Source organism: Bufo gargarizans, chromosome 3 (genome assembly GCF_014858855.1).
Source record: "Bufo gargarizans isolate SCDJY-AF-19 chromosome 3, ASM1485885v1, whole genome shotgun sequence".
NCBI lineage: Eukaryota > Metazoa > Chordata > Amphibia > Anura > Bufonidae > Bufo > Bufo gargarizans.
Genome location: NC_058082.1, coordinates 493,999,415 through 494,015,761, shown reverse-complemented (window position 1 = coordinate 494,015,761; position 16,347 = coordinate 493,999,415). Strand labels below are relative to the sequence as shown.

The 16,347-nt window shown below is 43.0% G+C and overlaps 1 protein-coding gene across 3 annotated transcripts in view; it reads right to left on the bottom strand.

Moving 5' to 3' along the window:
- METTL16 (methyltransferase 16, N6-methyladenosine) overlaps positions 1-16,347 on the bottom strand; it is a 154,873-nt gene that overhangs the window by 37,981 nt on the left and 100,545 nt on the right. For all 3 annotated transcript variants that reach the window (XM_044286949.1, XM_044286948.1, XM_044286947.1), the window contains exons 5-7: positions 13,826-13,941; positions 9,981-10,123; positions 2,296-2,365 (exon numbers count right to left, since the gene is read on the bottom strand). In XM_044286949.1, coding sequence (XP_044142884.1) covers positions 2,296-2,365; positions 9,981-10,123; positions 13,826-13,941 — 329 coding nt within the window. The remainder of the gene's footprint in view (positions 1-2,295; positions 2,366-9,980; positions 10,124-13,825; positions 13,942-16,347) is intronic.

Genomic DNA, 16,347 nt, shown 5'->3' with positions numbered 1-16,347 from the left:
TCCGTCTCTCCGGGGTCATCCGGAAAAATGTATCCGGTATTTATATATATTTTTTTAACAGATTTGAAGGTCTGCGCATGCGTGGACTGGAAGAACGGATCCGTCAATGTGGCAATTTTAATACATTTCTGTTCAGGGAGAATATCAATTACCACTATTTATGCAAATATCTATAACTAATATTCATAAATAGGAGAAATCATCTACTCATGACTCCGCCTATTTATACCTTAAATAAAGATATCACTATTACTTTGCCTTACACTAATCGCCAAACTAGCTGCATGCGCCTTACTGAACTAGCTACCGCTAATAAAACACACTACACAGTAGGTACAAATAACACACAATATTTATTGATACTTACGGTACACTAAATATTGACGCATACAATACACTAACAATACAGCACCAAAAATACAGTACTAACTACACTACACAAACCCAAATTCCACCCACAAACTTTAACTAAAATACACACATACAAAAGCAGCACACCCTTACTATCAATGGACTATCCCTAGGGAAAATAAGAAACAAACACACCTGCAGCAGTGAAGGGGTTATTGTACTGCCGCAGTGGCAATAGAGGGGTTAATACAAGGTGCAGGGGACTGCGGGTAGCAGGGCTTACTGGGGCCTGCAAGGGTTAATGCAGCCCACATATACACCGGGCTGAGCAGGGGTTCAGGGTTGAATAAATGCAGGGATAATGGGGAGGGAGGTCAGGGGTTAATAGTTGGGGGGATATTGGGTGGTGGTAATATGGGCAGATAGGAGTTAATAGTTGGTGGGATAGTGGATGGAGGTAGGGGAATATGCGTTGGTGGGATAGTTGTAGGGGAATATGGGAAAGTAGGGGTTATAGGTTGGTGGGATAGTGGGTGGAGGTAGGGGAATATGAATATGGGCAGGTAGGAGTTAATAGAGCGTTGGTGGGATAGTGGTGGGGAATATGGGCAGGTAGGGGTTAATAGCATTGGTGGGATAGTGGGTTGAGGTAGGGAAATATGGACAATTAGGGGTTAATAGCGTTGATGGGATAGTGGGGTTAAATACTCAGCCCTCCAGGGGTATGCTCGCTGTCCAGGGGATGATTCTCAGGATGCTCGTCGTCCTGGGAATGATTCTCATGGGGGGCGGCTCGGCTCTGTTCCCTGAGTGCAGGGGCCGTCGGATATTTATATCCGGCAGCCCGCACTCCCGGGCCGCCCGCGCTGTGGCACGCACCACAGGCAAGGACACGTGGGCCGGCGCGGTGATATGACGTCACCGCGCCAGCCCGCGCTCGGACGGGTCGCGCAGCTCGCTGCCAGGCGGGAGAAGCCTTTGATCTCCCGCCTGTAGCGACTTGCATTCCAGGCAGCGCAATAGTAAACGTGCTCCCGGAATGCGCATATCAGAAGGAGGGGAGGTTTCGCCCTCCTTTTGTTATGCGTAATTATCTCCAGCAGCGCTGGAGATAATTAAAACAAAGGACTCCGATTCTGTTGGATCAGAGTCCTTTGTAATCATCAGGATGACCGGACCCTTGTGACCGGACCCTTGTCCGGCCATTCTGATGCAATCAACCAGATTGCATCAGTGTGAATGCTTGGTGCACATTCACACTGATGCACCTGGTTCCAGTAATTATAAAAGGGGCCCATGAATATGTATTAGAGGGGGACAATAAGGGGACACATATATATATTAAAAGGGACATATTCCCCACAGGGGCTGCATTGAGCCCCTGGGGGACACTAAGGACAGATGTGCGCAGAAGCTGGGCACATCTGCGCACATCATAGTGTATGCACATATATTATATATGCATGTACGTGTTCGCATATATATATATATATATATATATATATATATATTTATATATATATATTTTTTTTTTCAACCCTTCCTCAACAATTTCAATGGAAATTAATGCCGGATCCGGCGTTCCAGCAAGTGTTCAGGATTTTTGGCTGGAGAGAAAACTGGAGCATGCTGCAGTATTTTCTCCGGCCAAAGAACGCAAGAGGGACTGAACTGATGCATCCTGAACTGAATGCTCTCCATTCAGAATGCATTAGGATAAAACTGATCAGTTTTTTTCCGGTATTGAGCCCCTGTAACGGAACTCAATACTAGAAACCAAAAACGCTAGTGTGAAAGTACCTTTAGAAACAGTTTTTCCTTTTCAATAGCAGAAGTGTAATAAAGCCTCTCCCAGCTGGCGGCACACTTCAAATCCGTTATCAAATTCTAATTCAGCAGCAAAAATGGCAACGATGGAATAATAACTATGAGAATAAACCTTACCCCTTGTATTCGCAGCTCTTCCTTCAATGGAGCCAAACTGCACTTTTTACCCAGCATGCAGCTGTACCATCTAGAAAGAAATAACCGACAGGGTAAATAATAGGGGAGCCTTAAACCGCTGCAGGAAAATACATACGAGCCAAGGGCAGCCCAGCATCCCTTGCATTATGAATAAATTATTAGGTAGCGATTCAGACATCTTGACATTTCTCCTGCAACAGCACGAACATGGGAAGCACAATTTCTGATTTCTATTAATTAATCAATTTTAAGTCGCTCTGATGTCCCACTGTGGAAATAGGGCATGGGGTGATAATTGATTGCACGTTTTGCTAGACAAAGACCTCAGGTACCACAATTGGGGCTTTATAATAAGCCAAAATCTAAGTAACAATCCAGATACACGTCCACGCTGTAGAGGATATTGGCTTCTTGTTTTCACGTTTGGCTTTTTTTTCCCAGTCTGGTAAAGTAAGAGCTGAGACTTAGAACAGCGCCTCATTTGTCTATGGGCTGCTTATGGTATCGAAGCTTAGTCCAGTTTAAGGTATCATGCGTATATTTTTTATCTGTGTCTAATATGCTTATTTTGCGGATTGCACATGGACCGCATTTCTATGGGTCCGCAAAAAAATAAAATGGACAGCACATGAATGTCATCCCCGTGCTGTCTGCTGTCACACCGGTGACAGGTTTTAGAAGGTCTGAAAGATTATCTGCACATTAGTGATCTGACAGCCTCTTTGGTTTTGGTTTCACTTTGTCTGTGTTGCTTGTATGTCCACACCTCCTGTTCAGGTCTGAATCATGTGAACTTTACCTCCCCCTATTAAGTCTGACTTTACCCATCACTCCTTCCTCTGGATAGCTTAATTTGGTTTTTGGAAGAGCTGGAGTGTGGTTCTTGTTGAAGTCCTGTTCATCCATCATCCATCAGCCTCAGAAGTTAAGTGTTCCGCTTGTTGTATTTTGTATTCCCCCCCCCACCTTTGTTGTTTACTAGGCCTCAGCGAGACGCTGGTTCCTTCACCAGGGAAGGAGTGGGTTGTCTCTGCCCCTTCATTACCATTGGGGCATCCAAGGGCCACCAGGGTTTTCTAGGTTCCTGTGTATGGGCATCTCTACCATCGAGAGGTGCCCATACGGATAGGAGTTAGGGCCAGGAGCAGGGTGTCTTATAGGTGGTGACCCTTTTCCTTCCCTAGCGGTGAGGCCTAGTGTCTTTTCACTTCCTTCTTGTTGTCTTTTGGTGTTCTCCCCTACTGACATTTGCATCCGTGTGTCTGTTCCGCAAATTATAGAATAGGTCCTATTCTTGTCTGTACCTGTACTGCTAGCAAGAATAGTCATTTCCATGTGGCTTGCACACGGAAAGTGCCCTTATTTTGCGGCTCCGTGGTTTGTGCGCGAGGCCAGAAGGAACGGGGCTGAGCTTCAAAACCAGATACAACCAAATGGACAAGAGTGAATCAGGTTTCTGAGAGAGCGCTGCTGTGCAGGTAAAAATTAAGAAGGGGCCATATCACTAAACCAGCAGTACAGCCGCTTCGCCTGCGAGTTAGGTTCTGTGAACATTGCGTTTAAGCCTTTCCCTGGAGGCATATATCCGGAAAAGTTCAGACATCACATAACATATCACTGTATAGTTATACTTCAGGCTTATAAAGTTATAATTTATAAAGATATCAGAACACAATTAGACCAGAATGAATTCACATTTTACCATCGACGGGGCGCTGTGTTTAAGATGAGGGGGCTTTATGATATTTTGGTCACATGCGCTTCTATCTGCAGCTGGGTGTCCGAAGGGGACAGTAATGGTGGCCATACACATTAGTCTAAAGTTGATCAAAATGGACAAACGTTCGTCGAGTGAAATTTAACAACAAATTATCGTTTTAGCCGAGCGATGATGGACCATCATGGTTTGAAAAGAAGTCAGCCATGTTTAATATTTTCTTCCGATAGTTGGGCAAAGGATTGTTGTGAACGAAAGATCTTTCTTTGAAAGAATGTTCCCAGAAAGATTTTTTATGGACCAAGATACGCATAGCTGTGTCTGTGAACCACTGTTCAGCCAGCTTCTAGCCACTTTAAATGGGTTGTCCGCTTATCCTATATTGATGAGCTATGCTCAGGATTGGCGGGGGTCCGGCAGTCGGGCCCACGGATCGGATATTGGTGGCCTATAACTGAGGAAAGGTCATCAATATAGGATAAGCGGACAACCCCTTAAAGGTGGCCGAGCAGAGGGATGTGCCTTTAGTCATTGTGAAAGTGGCCCACAACCCCTTTAATTCCACAGCTTTTTCTTTTTCATTAAAGGGGTTGACTCACTTCACCAAATGGCATTTATCATGTAGAGAAAGTTAATACAAGGCACTTACTAATGTATTGTGATTGTCCACATTGCCTCTTTTGCTGTCTGGATTCATTTTTCCATCACATACACTGCTAGTTTCCATGGTTATGACCACCCTGCAATCCAGCGGATAGGTCATCAGTAAAAAAAAAAAAAAAAGAATTATAAAAAAAAAAATTATAAAAAAAAAAATCTCGGAATACCCATTTAACTTTCTCTACATGATAAATGCCATTTGCTGAAGTGACAACTCCTTTAAGAACACTTTTTTTTTTTTTTTTTTTATTCACTGGATAGAGGCTGATGGAGCGTTCTTTTGGCCTCTGATAGGGTGCTAAGCATCAGTTTTCAACAGTATAGCAGCAGGCTTTGCTTTCCTATACAGAATGCCAGCTCAAAAACATGACTAATGTGTATGGCCACCATTACTGTCCCCTTCGGACACCCAGCTGCAGATAGAAGCGCATGTGACCAAAATATCATAAAGCCCCCTCCTCTGAAACACAGCGCCCCGTCGATGGTAATACGCGACTGCATTCTAGTCTAGTTGTGTTCTGATATCTTTATAAAGTATAACTTTATAAGTCTGAAGTATAACTATACAGTGATAGGTTATGTGATGTATGAAATTTTCCGGATATATGCCTCCAGGGAAAGGCTTAAACGCAATGTTCACAGAACCCAATTCAAATCAGCCTATGAATTCACAGGAACACAATGCTTTACAGCGAGGACGCCTCTGTCCTATAGCTCCTACACAATACCAATTAGGCTTCACCAGCGCCTCTGCTGTATCAGGTCCCCCCGATCGAGCTTTTGGCAGCAATGTAGGAGCACCAGGTAATGTGTTTTGGGCTGTTCATCTGAATAAAGATCCCTGGAGGATTTAGCTCTCTCTCTGTGCAGTCATGGCCAGGATTTAAGTCGGGGGACCCATCTGTTTACTAATCACATAGCATTGGCGTCGCTTGTGCTCGCTGTCAGTGTGGTGTCAATGTCAGGCACAAGACAGTCTTCTTAAATCATGCTTAATAGCGCACTTGACTGTTACAAGGGAAGATAAGAGTGGGGGGCACACAGGGCCTTGGGTTTAGCGGTAAGCAGAGAATACTGTCACAGTGGTTGGGCCAGATCAGCTGTCAAACTCTATGATTTTCTTTGTAATTAAGCAGAAATACCACCCGCTGACACCCTACCAGCCAGACACAACACATTACACGTGAACCGTCAAGCAGAAGACATTTCCTTGCAACATGGAAGCGCTCTAGTAATGTAGCATGCAATAATATAGGCAATGATCGAATATAATGGCGTTGGAAACTAAGAAGTAACCGATATGTTTATCCTCAGGTTAATGCAACCACAACACTGGGGGAAAAAATGGCAATTGCCTGTTTTATGTGTTCACAGACTACATCAGGAGAACTGATCCACCTATTACTGGGACAGATTCATAGGGGAGATATATCAAGACTGGCGGATCCATCTGCCAGTCTTGATGTCCCTGCGCTGGCGTGAGATGCGCCTGATTTAAGAGGCAGAAGCCTATAAATAAAATCAGGCGCATCTCTGCCCTGCCGTGTGCGCCAGAAACTGAAGTCTACGCCAGCTACAAGCTGGCATAGACTTCAGTTATAACTTTCGCCACTTTCTGGCGAAAGTTAGAGGTAAATGCGGCAGCAGGAATTAACGCCCCATTCGGCTAAGTCACACCCCTTTTTTTCTTGGCACTTCAGAAAAGTGCTGAGAAGCTCAAAAACTCGCAAATTATGGTGCACAGATGCTGTACGCCATAATGTACGACTTTTTTACGCCACAATTGTGGAGTAAAAGCATTGATAAAATGTCCCCCGATTCTAAGGGTACGGCTACAAGGTGACATATGACGTGTGACAGCAAGACGCAGAAAAGTTGCACGATGTCAAAATATATGCGACTTCTCTGCATCTTGCTGTTGTGCAACTACATCAAGACTGTGATTTGGCTGTCAAAACAAAACCAAGTCGCAGGTGAGTCATGTGTGACTTCCATTTAAGACAATTATCGAAAAGCTGCACGTGACCTGCGACATGTGACACAAAATCTGGATTCTTTGAGTATGTCAAATCGTAGTCCCATGTCACTTTGCCACACCATTGACAGTCATTAGAACAACTTCCATGCGACACGTCACTGTGTAGCAGTACCCTAATGGCCAGTGAATCAAGTGAAATGATAATCTGAGGTGTCTATAAATTTCCTTAAAGGGGTTGTCCATCAAGGTCTATACTCAGAACAGACCATCACTATCTAATCAGGCAGTGGTCTGACACTCTGCACCCCTGCTGATCAGCTTTCTGGGAGCAGTGCTGCAGTAAACTGCTCTGTCCACTACACAGTGGTCAGAGCAATGTGGTTCCGACGCCAGAGCTACTGCGGACCAGCTGATTGGTGGGGGTGCAGAGTGTAAGACACCGGCCAATCAGACTACACTGAGGATAGGTCATTACTTTTATAATCTTGGACAACTCCTGTAAGTATATATGGAGTGCCATCGCGAATGAGAACAGTCATTTCCCGTGTTCTTACTGGTGAGGACTGGGACCTCAGGGCCCTGATTCTAGTGATTGGTGGGGTCCTCAGAAATCTAATATTTAACCCGTTCGCTACCAGAGCCATACATGTACAGAGCTGGAGCGATGGGCAAACATGGTGCCCGCTCGCACGTGCAGCAGGCATCATGGCCAGCAGGTCTCTGCTGTTTCAAACAGCAGAGATCTGGCGCTAATTACAGTGACCAGGAATAATGCCAATCGCGGTAATTAAAGGCTTTAGATGCCGTGATGAAGTGAGATCACGGCATCTTAATGGTCAAAAACCTGGAAGCTCGCGCTTCTGAGCTTTATACCGACAACCCCTGCGGCCAATGGGGATGTCGGAAGTTGCTTCTAATGCTGTGAGTCTCGCTGACGAGACTCACAGCATTCATGCTGCAATTCTTATTTTGGCCACCAGATGGCAGGCAAACATAGGAAATGAGCAATTCACAGCAAGAACGTCATTTTAAAAATACACGATGGTTCAAAATGATTAAAAAGATTTTATAGGCTCATATATGAGCTTCAAAATCATTACAAAAAATAAAAAAAAGTGAAAAAATATAAAAGTTTAAAGGGTTAACCCCTTCACTACCAGCGCCGATGTATAAACCCGGTGACCTGTTTCAAACAGCAGAGACCTGCTGCTAATTACCGTAACCGGCAATAATGCCGATCACGTTAATTAAATGCTTTAGATGCCGTGACCAAGTGAGGTCACGGCATCTAAATGCTGCAAAAACCCGGAAGCGCTTCCGGGCTTGCTACTGATGGGGTCCTCAGAAATCTAATATTTAACCCATTCGCTACCAGAGCCATACATGTGCAGAGCTGGAGCGGCCAAAATGGGCATCTGTAGTTGCGCTGAATACTTTCAGCCTCGCTGACGAGGCAGAAAGTATTAATGCTGCAATTCTTATTTTGGCCGCCAGATGGCAGGCCAGGATAAGAAATTAGCAAAATAGGGTTTCAATGTCAAATTAAAAATCCCTGATAGAACAAAATCTAAAATTAAAAAAACATTATTTATAAGACCTTCAAAATAATCATAAAAAAAGTTAAAATTTTTCATCGCTTCTCTTACCCAAAAAAATGTAATAAAATGTGATCGAAAAGTCTCACACACTCAAATGGTATCAATGAAAACTACAGATTGTTCCGCAAAAAAATTAGCCCCTAAACAGCTCCGTAGACATAAGTATAAAAAAGTTATGGGGGTCAGAATATGGTGATGCAAAATACATATTTTTTTTTTTTTTTTTTTTATCAAAGTTTAGAAGGGGTTCTGCAGTTTTTTAAACTGATGATCTGACCTCTGGATAGATCAGCAGCATCTGATCAGCGGGGCTCCGACACCCGGGACCCCTGCTGATCAGCTGATCGGCAGGGGTCCCGGGTGTCAGACCCCCGCCGATCAGATGCTGATGATCTATCCAGTGCATAGATCATCAGTTTAAAAAAACTGCAGAACCCCTTTAAATTTATTTTTACACTATTTAGACATAAAAAACCTATACATATGTGGTATCATTGTAATCCTACTGACCCAGAGAATGAAGGGCATGGGTCAGTTTTGCGGGAACAAAACCCGTAAAACTGTAGAGGAATTGCAGTTTTTTTCCAATTCCACCCCATTTGGATTTTTTTTTTTTTTTACCGCTTCCCACTACATTTTATGCCATAATTAATGGTGGCAATAGAAAGTACAACTTATCCTACAAAAAAATAAGCCCTCATACAGTTATGTGACTGGAAATATAAAAAAGTTATGGCTCACGGAAAATAGGGAAGAAAAATGAAAACTCAAAAACCTCCGGTATCCTAAGGGTTAATCATACTCTATGGATAGGCAAGTTTTGCTGTGGAAATACACCAACTATTTTTCCCCCAACTGTATTTTTGGTCTCCTCCACCAAGTCCATTCTTTCAGGAAGCAAGTGCTTCTTCCCACAGACAGATCCGCCTGACACATTCAGCTATTAGCAACTTCACCTTTAGGGTACATTCACACAACCGTGTGTAAATCTTTCCGTTTTGCCAGTGTGTCCGCATTTTGCGGTCAATTGACTTCCGTTTGTGTTCTGTATGTCTTCAGTTTTTTTTTACGGTCCGCAAAAAACGGAAGAAAAAAATATAAAAAAATAAAAAAAAAAGAGAGGGAGAAAAAAAAAAATATTTTGAATTACCAAGGCCTTCAATAATACGGAAACAGATCCGCAAAAAACAGATGACATACGGAATGGGGCTGCGGACCGATCTGTGCGGACAATAGTAGTACAAGCTTCATATTTTTGCGGACTATAAATGCGGAAACACGGATGCGGACAACATACTGAGCATTGTCCGCACATTTTATTCACCCATAGGAATGAATGGATCCGCATCTATTCCGCAAAATGCAAAACGGATGCGGATAAAATTATACAGTCGTGTGAATGTACCCTTATGCTGGAAAATATCGCTACGCAATTTCATGTTCAAAATCTTCCCATACACGGGACAGATTCTCAGGACCCTGTACGCTGGACGTTCTTACAGCAAAGTAAAAAAAAAAATACTGTAAAGCCCATAGTACTCTTACACTGTGATCACTTACCTTCACATTATCCTGAAGGACACAGGCTCCTCTAGTAATATGAATGAACATAATGACCCAACTGACAATGGGATGCTCTAGGCCTTTTCACATTACGTGGTCGTCCATTACATTACACGTGGCTTTTCTAAGCCACCATAAAATGACTCACCTTAATCTCTTCTTCAGCTGAAGACTGTCATGGATGATTATTTTTACGAACTCTAACTCTCCCCCCTCAGCCATGATCTCTGTAATGCCCCCAGTATTCACAGAGCTCGGGGGTGGCCTGCGGGGGTTTCTGGAGTTCACTCCCTGTGAGGGCAGATGAGGAATCCAATTTTACTATGTACAGTACACAAAGAAATCATGTAGCTTTAAAAGTAAATAAGTGAAATAAATGATGTAGAATATCTGATAATTTTAGCCAAGATTGTGTATCATTATAAAAGCAGGGGTCACCCCGGCATACAGAGAACTAACAAACTGGGGCAGATTAAAGGCAGGTATGACAGTTGGCTGCTCGCTCAGTGAAGGAGACCACTGCATGTAAATAAGTCTCCTTCGCAGTATGGGGACGAGGGATCGCAATCATTGTTTCTGGGCGGGAGATTGCCGTTTAGACAGCACGATCTGCTGCCCAGGAACGATGATTGGAGTGCATGAACGAACGACAGGATGGCAGCACATTGAGATGGCGAGATTATCAGGAACGATCATTTGCCGGAACGGTCGTTCCCGATAATCTGTATTCTAGACGATTATTGTTTTGTCTAAATCCACCTTTACTAGGACAGTGTAAAAACTGCCAGAATTATCACAGTGGCTCATGCTGGATAATTAATATGGCGCATCTTTGGGCTAGCTCTCACGGGGGCAGGTAGACTTGCAGAAATGCCGCACAAATTTCCAATAGGATTTCCACAACAAATCCACATCAAAATCCACACGTGTTACTTGCAGATTTTGTTGTGGATTTCGCTGCAGGCTTTACCCTTTCATTTAAAAGGGTGAAATCCGCACAAACAGTGGACATGCTGCATTTCCGCACGGCAGGTCAATTACCGCCCGAAAGAAAAAAGCAAAGCGTACCTGAGATTTGTCCAATCACAAACACTTTGCTGGTGCTGTAAGAGCTGTAGTACAGCAGGAGAATCGGAACGGAAAAACCCACAAAATTTGCATCATGTGCAATTAGCCTTAGACATTTTTGCCTAACGTTACACCATCTTTTAAGCGAAGCCTGTTTCCTGCGAAGCACACCCTTTGTCATGTGTCCACAACTACATAATAAATATGTTGCAAGGCATTCTTACAAACTTAGCTCAGTATTTCCCTTTATATCGATGGTTAAAAGGGTATTCTCATCTCAGACATTGATGGCATAGCGCTAGGACATGCCATCAATGTCAGATAGGAGCGTGTCCCAGAACAGGTCCCTATCTTCAGAACAGGCCCCCTGAAGTGAACAGAGAGTAGGCGATTGCACGGCCACCTCTCCATTCACTGCTATTGGATTTCCAAAAATAGCTGAGCACTGGCTCTGCCATTTCCTGCAGTCCTATAGCGGTAAAAGGAGAGGTGGCCGTGCACGTGTGGTGCGCTCCCATTCACCGCTATAGGGCTTCCAAAAGAAGCCAAGTGTGCTTGCTTAGCGGTTTTCGGAAATTGCATTGCGGTAATTAGAGAGAGCATCCCGCATACTTTGGAAGCCTTGTTTTAGAGATAGCAGTGGGTCCCAGGGGTGGTACCTGCAACTATCTGACACTGATGGCACATCCTAGCGATCTGCATCAATGTCTGAGATGGGAATACCCCAACATTCTGATGATCATTACAAATGAATTGATAGTCGAGGCCTTTGGCTCATCGCTCTGACTAATCGACCTAATACAATGATATGTCTTAACAGAGTAAATGCAACCCTTAGAACCAGCTGGCCACTGAGTGGCACCCTGAATCCTCCAGAGTCGCGATGTAAAAAGCAGGCTATATATGGAAATAACTGTGAGCCTCGGCCTCACTAATGTATCCTTTTCCCCCAATTCTGCTGTACTTGCCACATAAAAATTCTATCAAATGGAGGTTATGCCACTATTCGGATGCATTTCCTCTGATGAATGTTTTAGCCATGAAGACTATTCCAGGGCAATTCGAAGTACAGAATCATTTCCGTTAATAAGAGCTGCCTTGGAAACCTCAGGAAGCGGAAATCAGCGAGGAGCATCTCGTGCAGCACAGTTTTCAGTGTGCACAGATCTGGTATACGGAACATATCAAAATGAGACAGATTTGGTCATGAATTAATTCTGTGTTAAAATGGTCCCCTGTATTTGGCTGCTGTACAGATACACTGAGAAACCATGACATTAAAACACCAACCTAAGGCCTCTTTCACACTGGCGTCGCGGGAAAAGATGCGGGTGCGTTGTGGGAAAATGCACGATTTTTCCGCACGAGTGCAAAGAGTTTTAATGCGTTTAGCGCACGCACGAGAAAAATAGGCATGTTTGGTACCCAGACCCGAACTTCTTCGGGTATGGTGGGATTGGTGTGCTTTAGATTGTATTATTTCCCCTTATAACATGGTTATAAGGGAAAATAATAGCATTCTTCATACAGAATGCTAAGTAAATTTATTTTAAAAAAAAAAAAAATTTAAACTCACCTCATCCACTTGTTCGCGCAGCCCATCTCGTCTTCCTTCTTCTTCTTTGAGGACCTGGGAAGGAAAGGGACCTTTGGTGACATCACTGCTCTCATCACATGGTCCATCACCATGGTGATGGACCATGTGATGAGCACAGTGACGTCACCAAAGGTCCTTTTCCTCCCAGGTCCTCAAAGAAGAAGAAAGACAACGAGCCGGGCTGCGCGAACAAGTGGATGAGGAGAGTAAAACATTTTTTTCATTTACTGTATGAAGAATGCTATTATTTTCCCTTATAACCATGTTATAAGGAAAAATAATAAAGATCGGGTCCCCATCCCGATCGTCACCTAGCCTAGCAACCATGTGTGAAAATCGCACCGCATCCGCACTTGCTTGCGATTTTCACGCAGCCCGATTTACTTCTATGGGGCCTGCGTTGCGTAAAAACCCCACAATATATAAAGCATGCTGCGATTTTCACACAACGCAGAAGAGATGCGTGAAAATCACCGCTCATGTGCACAGCCCCATTGAAATTAATGGGTCCGGATTCAGTGCGAGTGCAATGAGTTCACCTCACGCATTGCACCCGCACGGAAAACACGCCCATGTGAAAGAGGCCTAAGGGTGCATTCACACGACTGTATGTCGTTTGCGGTCGGCAAATTGTGGATCCGCAAAAAATACAGATGAGTTCTGTGTGACGTCCGTGTTGCATCTGTTTTTTTGGAGACCCATTGTAACAATGCCTATCCTTGTCTGCAAAACAGACAAGAAAAGAACATGGTCCATCTTTTTTGCCGGGCTGCGGAACGGACATTTGGATGCAGGAAGCATCCGTATGTCCGTTATTATTTTTTGCAGACCCATAGAAATGAATGTGCAATGCACAAAAAATGCATATCGGACGTGGACCAAATATATGGTTGTGTGAATGGGGTCTAACACTGTGCAGATCCCCTTCATGCTGTATAAACAGCTCGGACCCGTCCAGGCATAGGACTGCACACGTCCTCTGGTACATAGCACCCCGCAGATATTTTAAGTCTTGGAATTTGTGATGCGCCTCCATGGATCTAACTTCTATTTCCAGCACATAACACAGATGCTCTATTGGACATGGTTTTCAGAGGCCACTACATATGCCTATCCTGACTGTTAAGGCTGGTCGATTTGTACTTCACTACTGCAGCCAATCTAGGCTACCTGGCCGTCTTTCTCTTGAAATTAAAAGCACAATTAGAGATGCAGTGGAAAATGCTATGGAGTATGGAGGCTGCAGGTGGACCGCACATCCGGACAGCTAGACCTAGAAAACTCCCCCACATCCGTAACTGAATCAATGCAATATGATGCTGCTGTACCTGAGCTTCCATCTGATTGGCGAAAAAAGGAGGATTGCACATACAGAAGTCATAGATGATGCCAGACTCCTCTTTTAATGCATCCATCAGAAGTGTTTTCTGGGGGACTTTAACCACTGAAAGACATAAGCAAAATGCATTAGAGAGGCAAATTTGAACATTTCACTGGAAATGTATGTACTGCATACATTAAAAAAATGTTTTTATTTTTTTTAAGTTTAAGAAAGGCTATAAAAAAAATTCAAATCACCCCCTTTCCCCAACTTAGGCTACTTTCACACTTGCGTTCAGAGCGGATCCGTCTGGTGTCTGCACAGACGGATCCACTCCTATAATGCAAACGCTTAGATCCGTTCAGAATGGATCCGTTTGCATTAAATTTTAGAAAAAATTCAAAGTGTGAAAGTTGCTCAGACGGATCCGTCCAGACTTTACATTGAAAGTCAATGGGGGACGGATCCGTTTGAAAATTGAGCCATATTGTGTCAACTTCAAACGGATCCGTCCCAATTGACTTACACGGCCAAGCAGCGTTCGGGTGTCCGCCTGCTGAGCGGAGCGGAGGACAGACGGTGCCAGACTGATGCATTCTGAGCGGATCCGCATCCACTCGGAATGCATTGGGGCTGTACGGATCCGTTCGGGGCCGCTTGTGAGAGCCTTCAAACGGAACTCACAAGCGGAGCCCCGAATGCTAGTGTGAAAAGTAGCCTTAAAAATACCGTAAATCATTTGCACCGCCACTTCCCAAACAAACGCCCGTACTATTAAAATATAAATGTATTTATCCTGTACTGTGAACACAGTCACACACAAAAAAAAAAAAAAAAAAAAATATCACTAATTCAGCCTTTTTTTGTCACTTCATAAAAAGTGATCAAAAAGTCATACACACTCCAAAATGGTGTCAATAAAAGTACAGATCGCCCCAAAAAATAAGCCCTCACACAGCTCCATAAATGTAACTATTACTAGTTATGAGAGCCCGAATATGGTCATGAAAATGAAAAATCATTAAATTTTTTTTTTTTTTTTAAAACTTTTTTAAAGTATTGAAACACACAAAAAAAAAAAAGCATATACAAATGTGGTATTGCTGTAATCGGACTGAACGGCAGAATAAAGTGAACATATTTTTACAGCATAAAGAACACTGTGAAAACAAAACCCATGAAACTGTGGCGGAATTACATATTTTTTTTCTCAACTCCACCTCATTTGTTTTTCCAGCTTCCCGCTACATCATATGCAATATTAAATGGTGCCATTAGAAATGACAAATTTATCCAGCCAAAAAAAAAAAAAGTTAGAGCTCTGGAAAGGCGGGGGAGTAGGGGTGAGCGAATCGACTTCGCATGATGCTCCACACAGTATTAGAATGTATTGGCTCAGATGAGCCGAAGTTATTACTTTGTTTAGTCTTGCGTGACTTCGTTAATTTTTACTGTAAAAAAAACAATTTCCTGAACTCGGGTTCGGTTCCAAATGGTACCTTGGAACCAAACCAGAGTTCGGTAAGTGGTTTTTAGACCGAAGTTTTATGCGAATCGTTTCATCCGAAGTCGATTCGCTTATCCCTAGTGGGGAGTAATAAAAAATATATATAAAAAAAAAAAAAAATCGCTCGGTAATGAAGTGGTTAATGGGCCAAAATGGAGACAAATCAACTTCAGTGTCATATGAAAGTTCTGAATTGAAAGCCTCTAAACTTTTTATTTTGACCCATTCTGCCAGTTTTTCCCTAGGCAGACTGCATAGCCGATTCCTTCTTCACATGGAGAAAACACATCTGTAGAGAACTTTAAAGGGATATATATTTTTTTTTAATAAGCTACTTTAGTGTGAAAAATACAAAAAGCAGAGGCAAGTTTATAATCTAAACCTTTTAATCTATTGAGAAGTGCTCTGAATGTAGCCAGCGACTTAAACAATGGAGGTTTTCATTCTGTTTCCATGGTAACACCAAGGGCCACTTACCATATATTTCTACATTAATTATAACTCTTAATATAACAAAAAGAAAAACATATATTTGTAGCATAACCTGCCGTTCCGAGGACCGCATACAACGCACAAAGCCTTTCTATGTGGCATGATTGTCCCATTTTGTCTTTTGATGCTCATTATAAAAAGATAATCGCGAACATTAACGTGGTTCATTAATAGGGCCGTCTGCTTTGGACAAAAAGCATTACAGGATAATAACTGATATCTATGGACTGTTCATGTAATGCATGGACATGTCTGGTCCTCCAGAGCGGGAGGGAGACACTCTTTACAGCCGCTCTTGCTAAAAGAGGGGGTTCCCGAACGGGGGAGTAATTTCTACTAACTAAATAAGGGACCGGTTGCCTCATTATTTCATGATACATTAAAAGTATTGTCCAATCTACAAAAATATAAAAATAAAATCTATAAAAAATTAGCACTAGGAAACTGCTTAAAACATAAATAAAAATAAAATAAAGAAGCTATAAATTGCTATTTGAAAGCCCCTCCATTCAAGAACCAAGGTTCCCGTC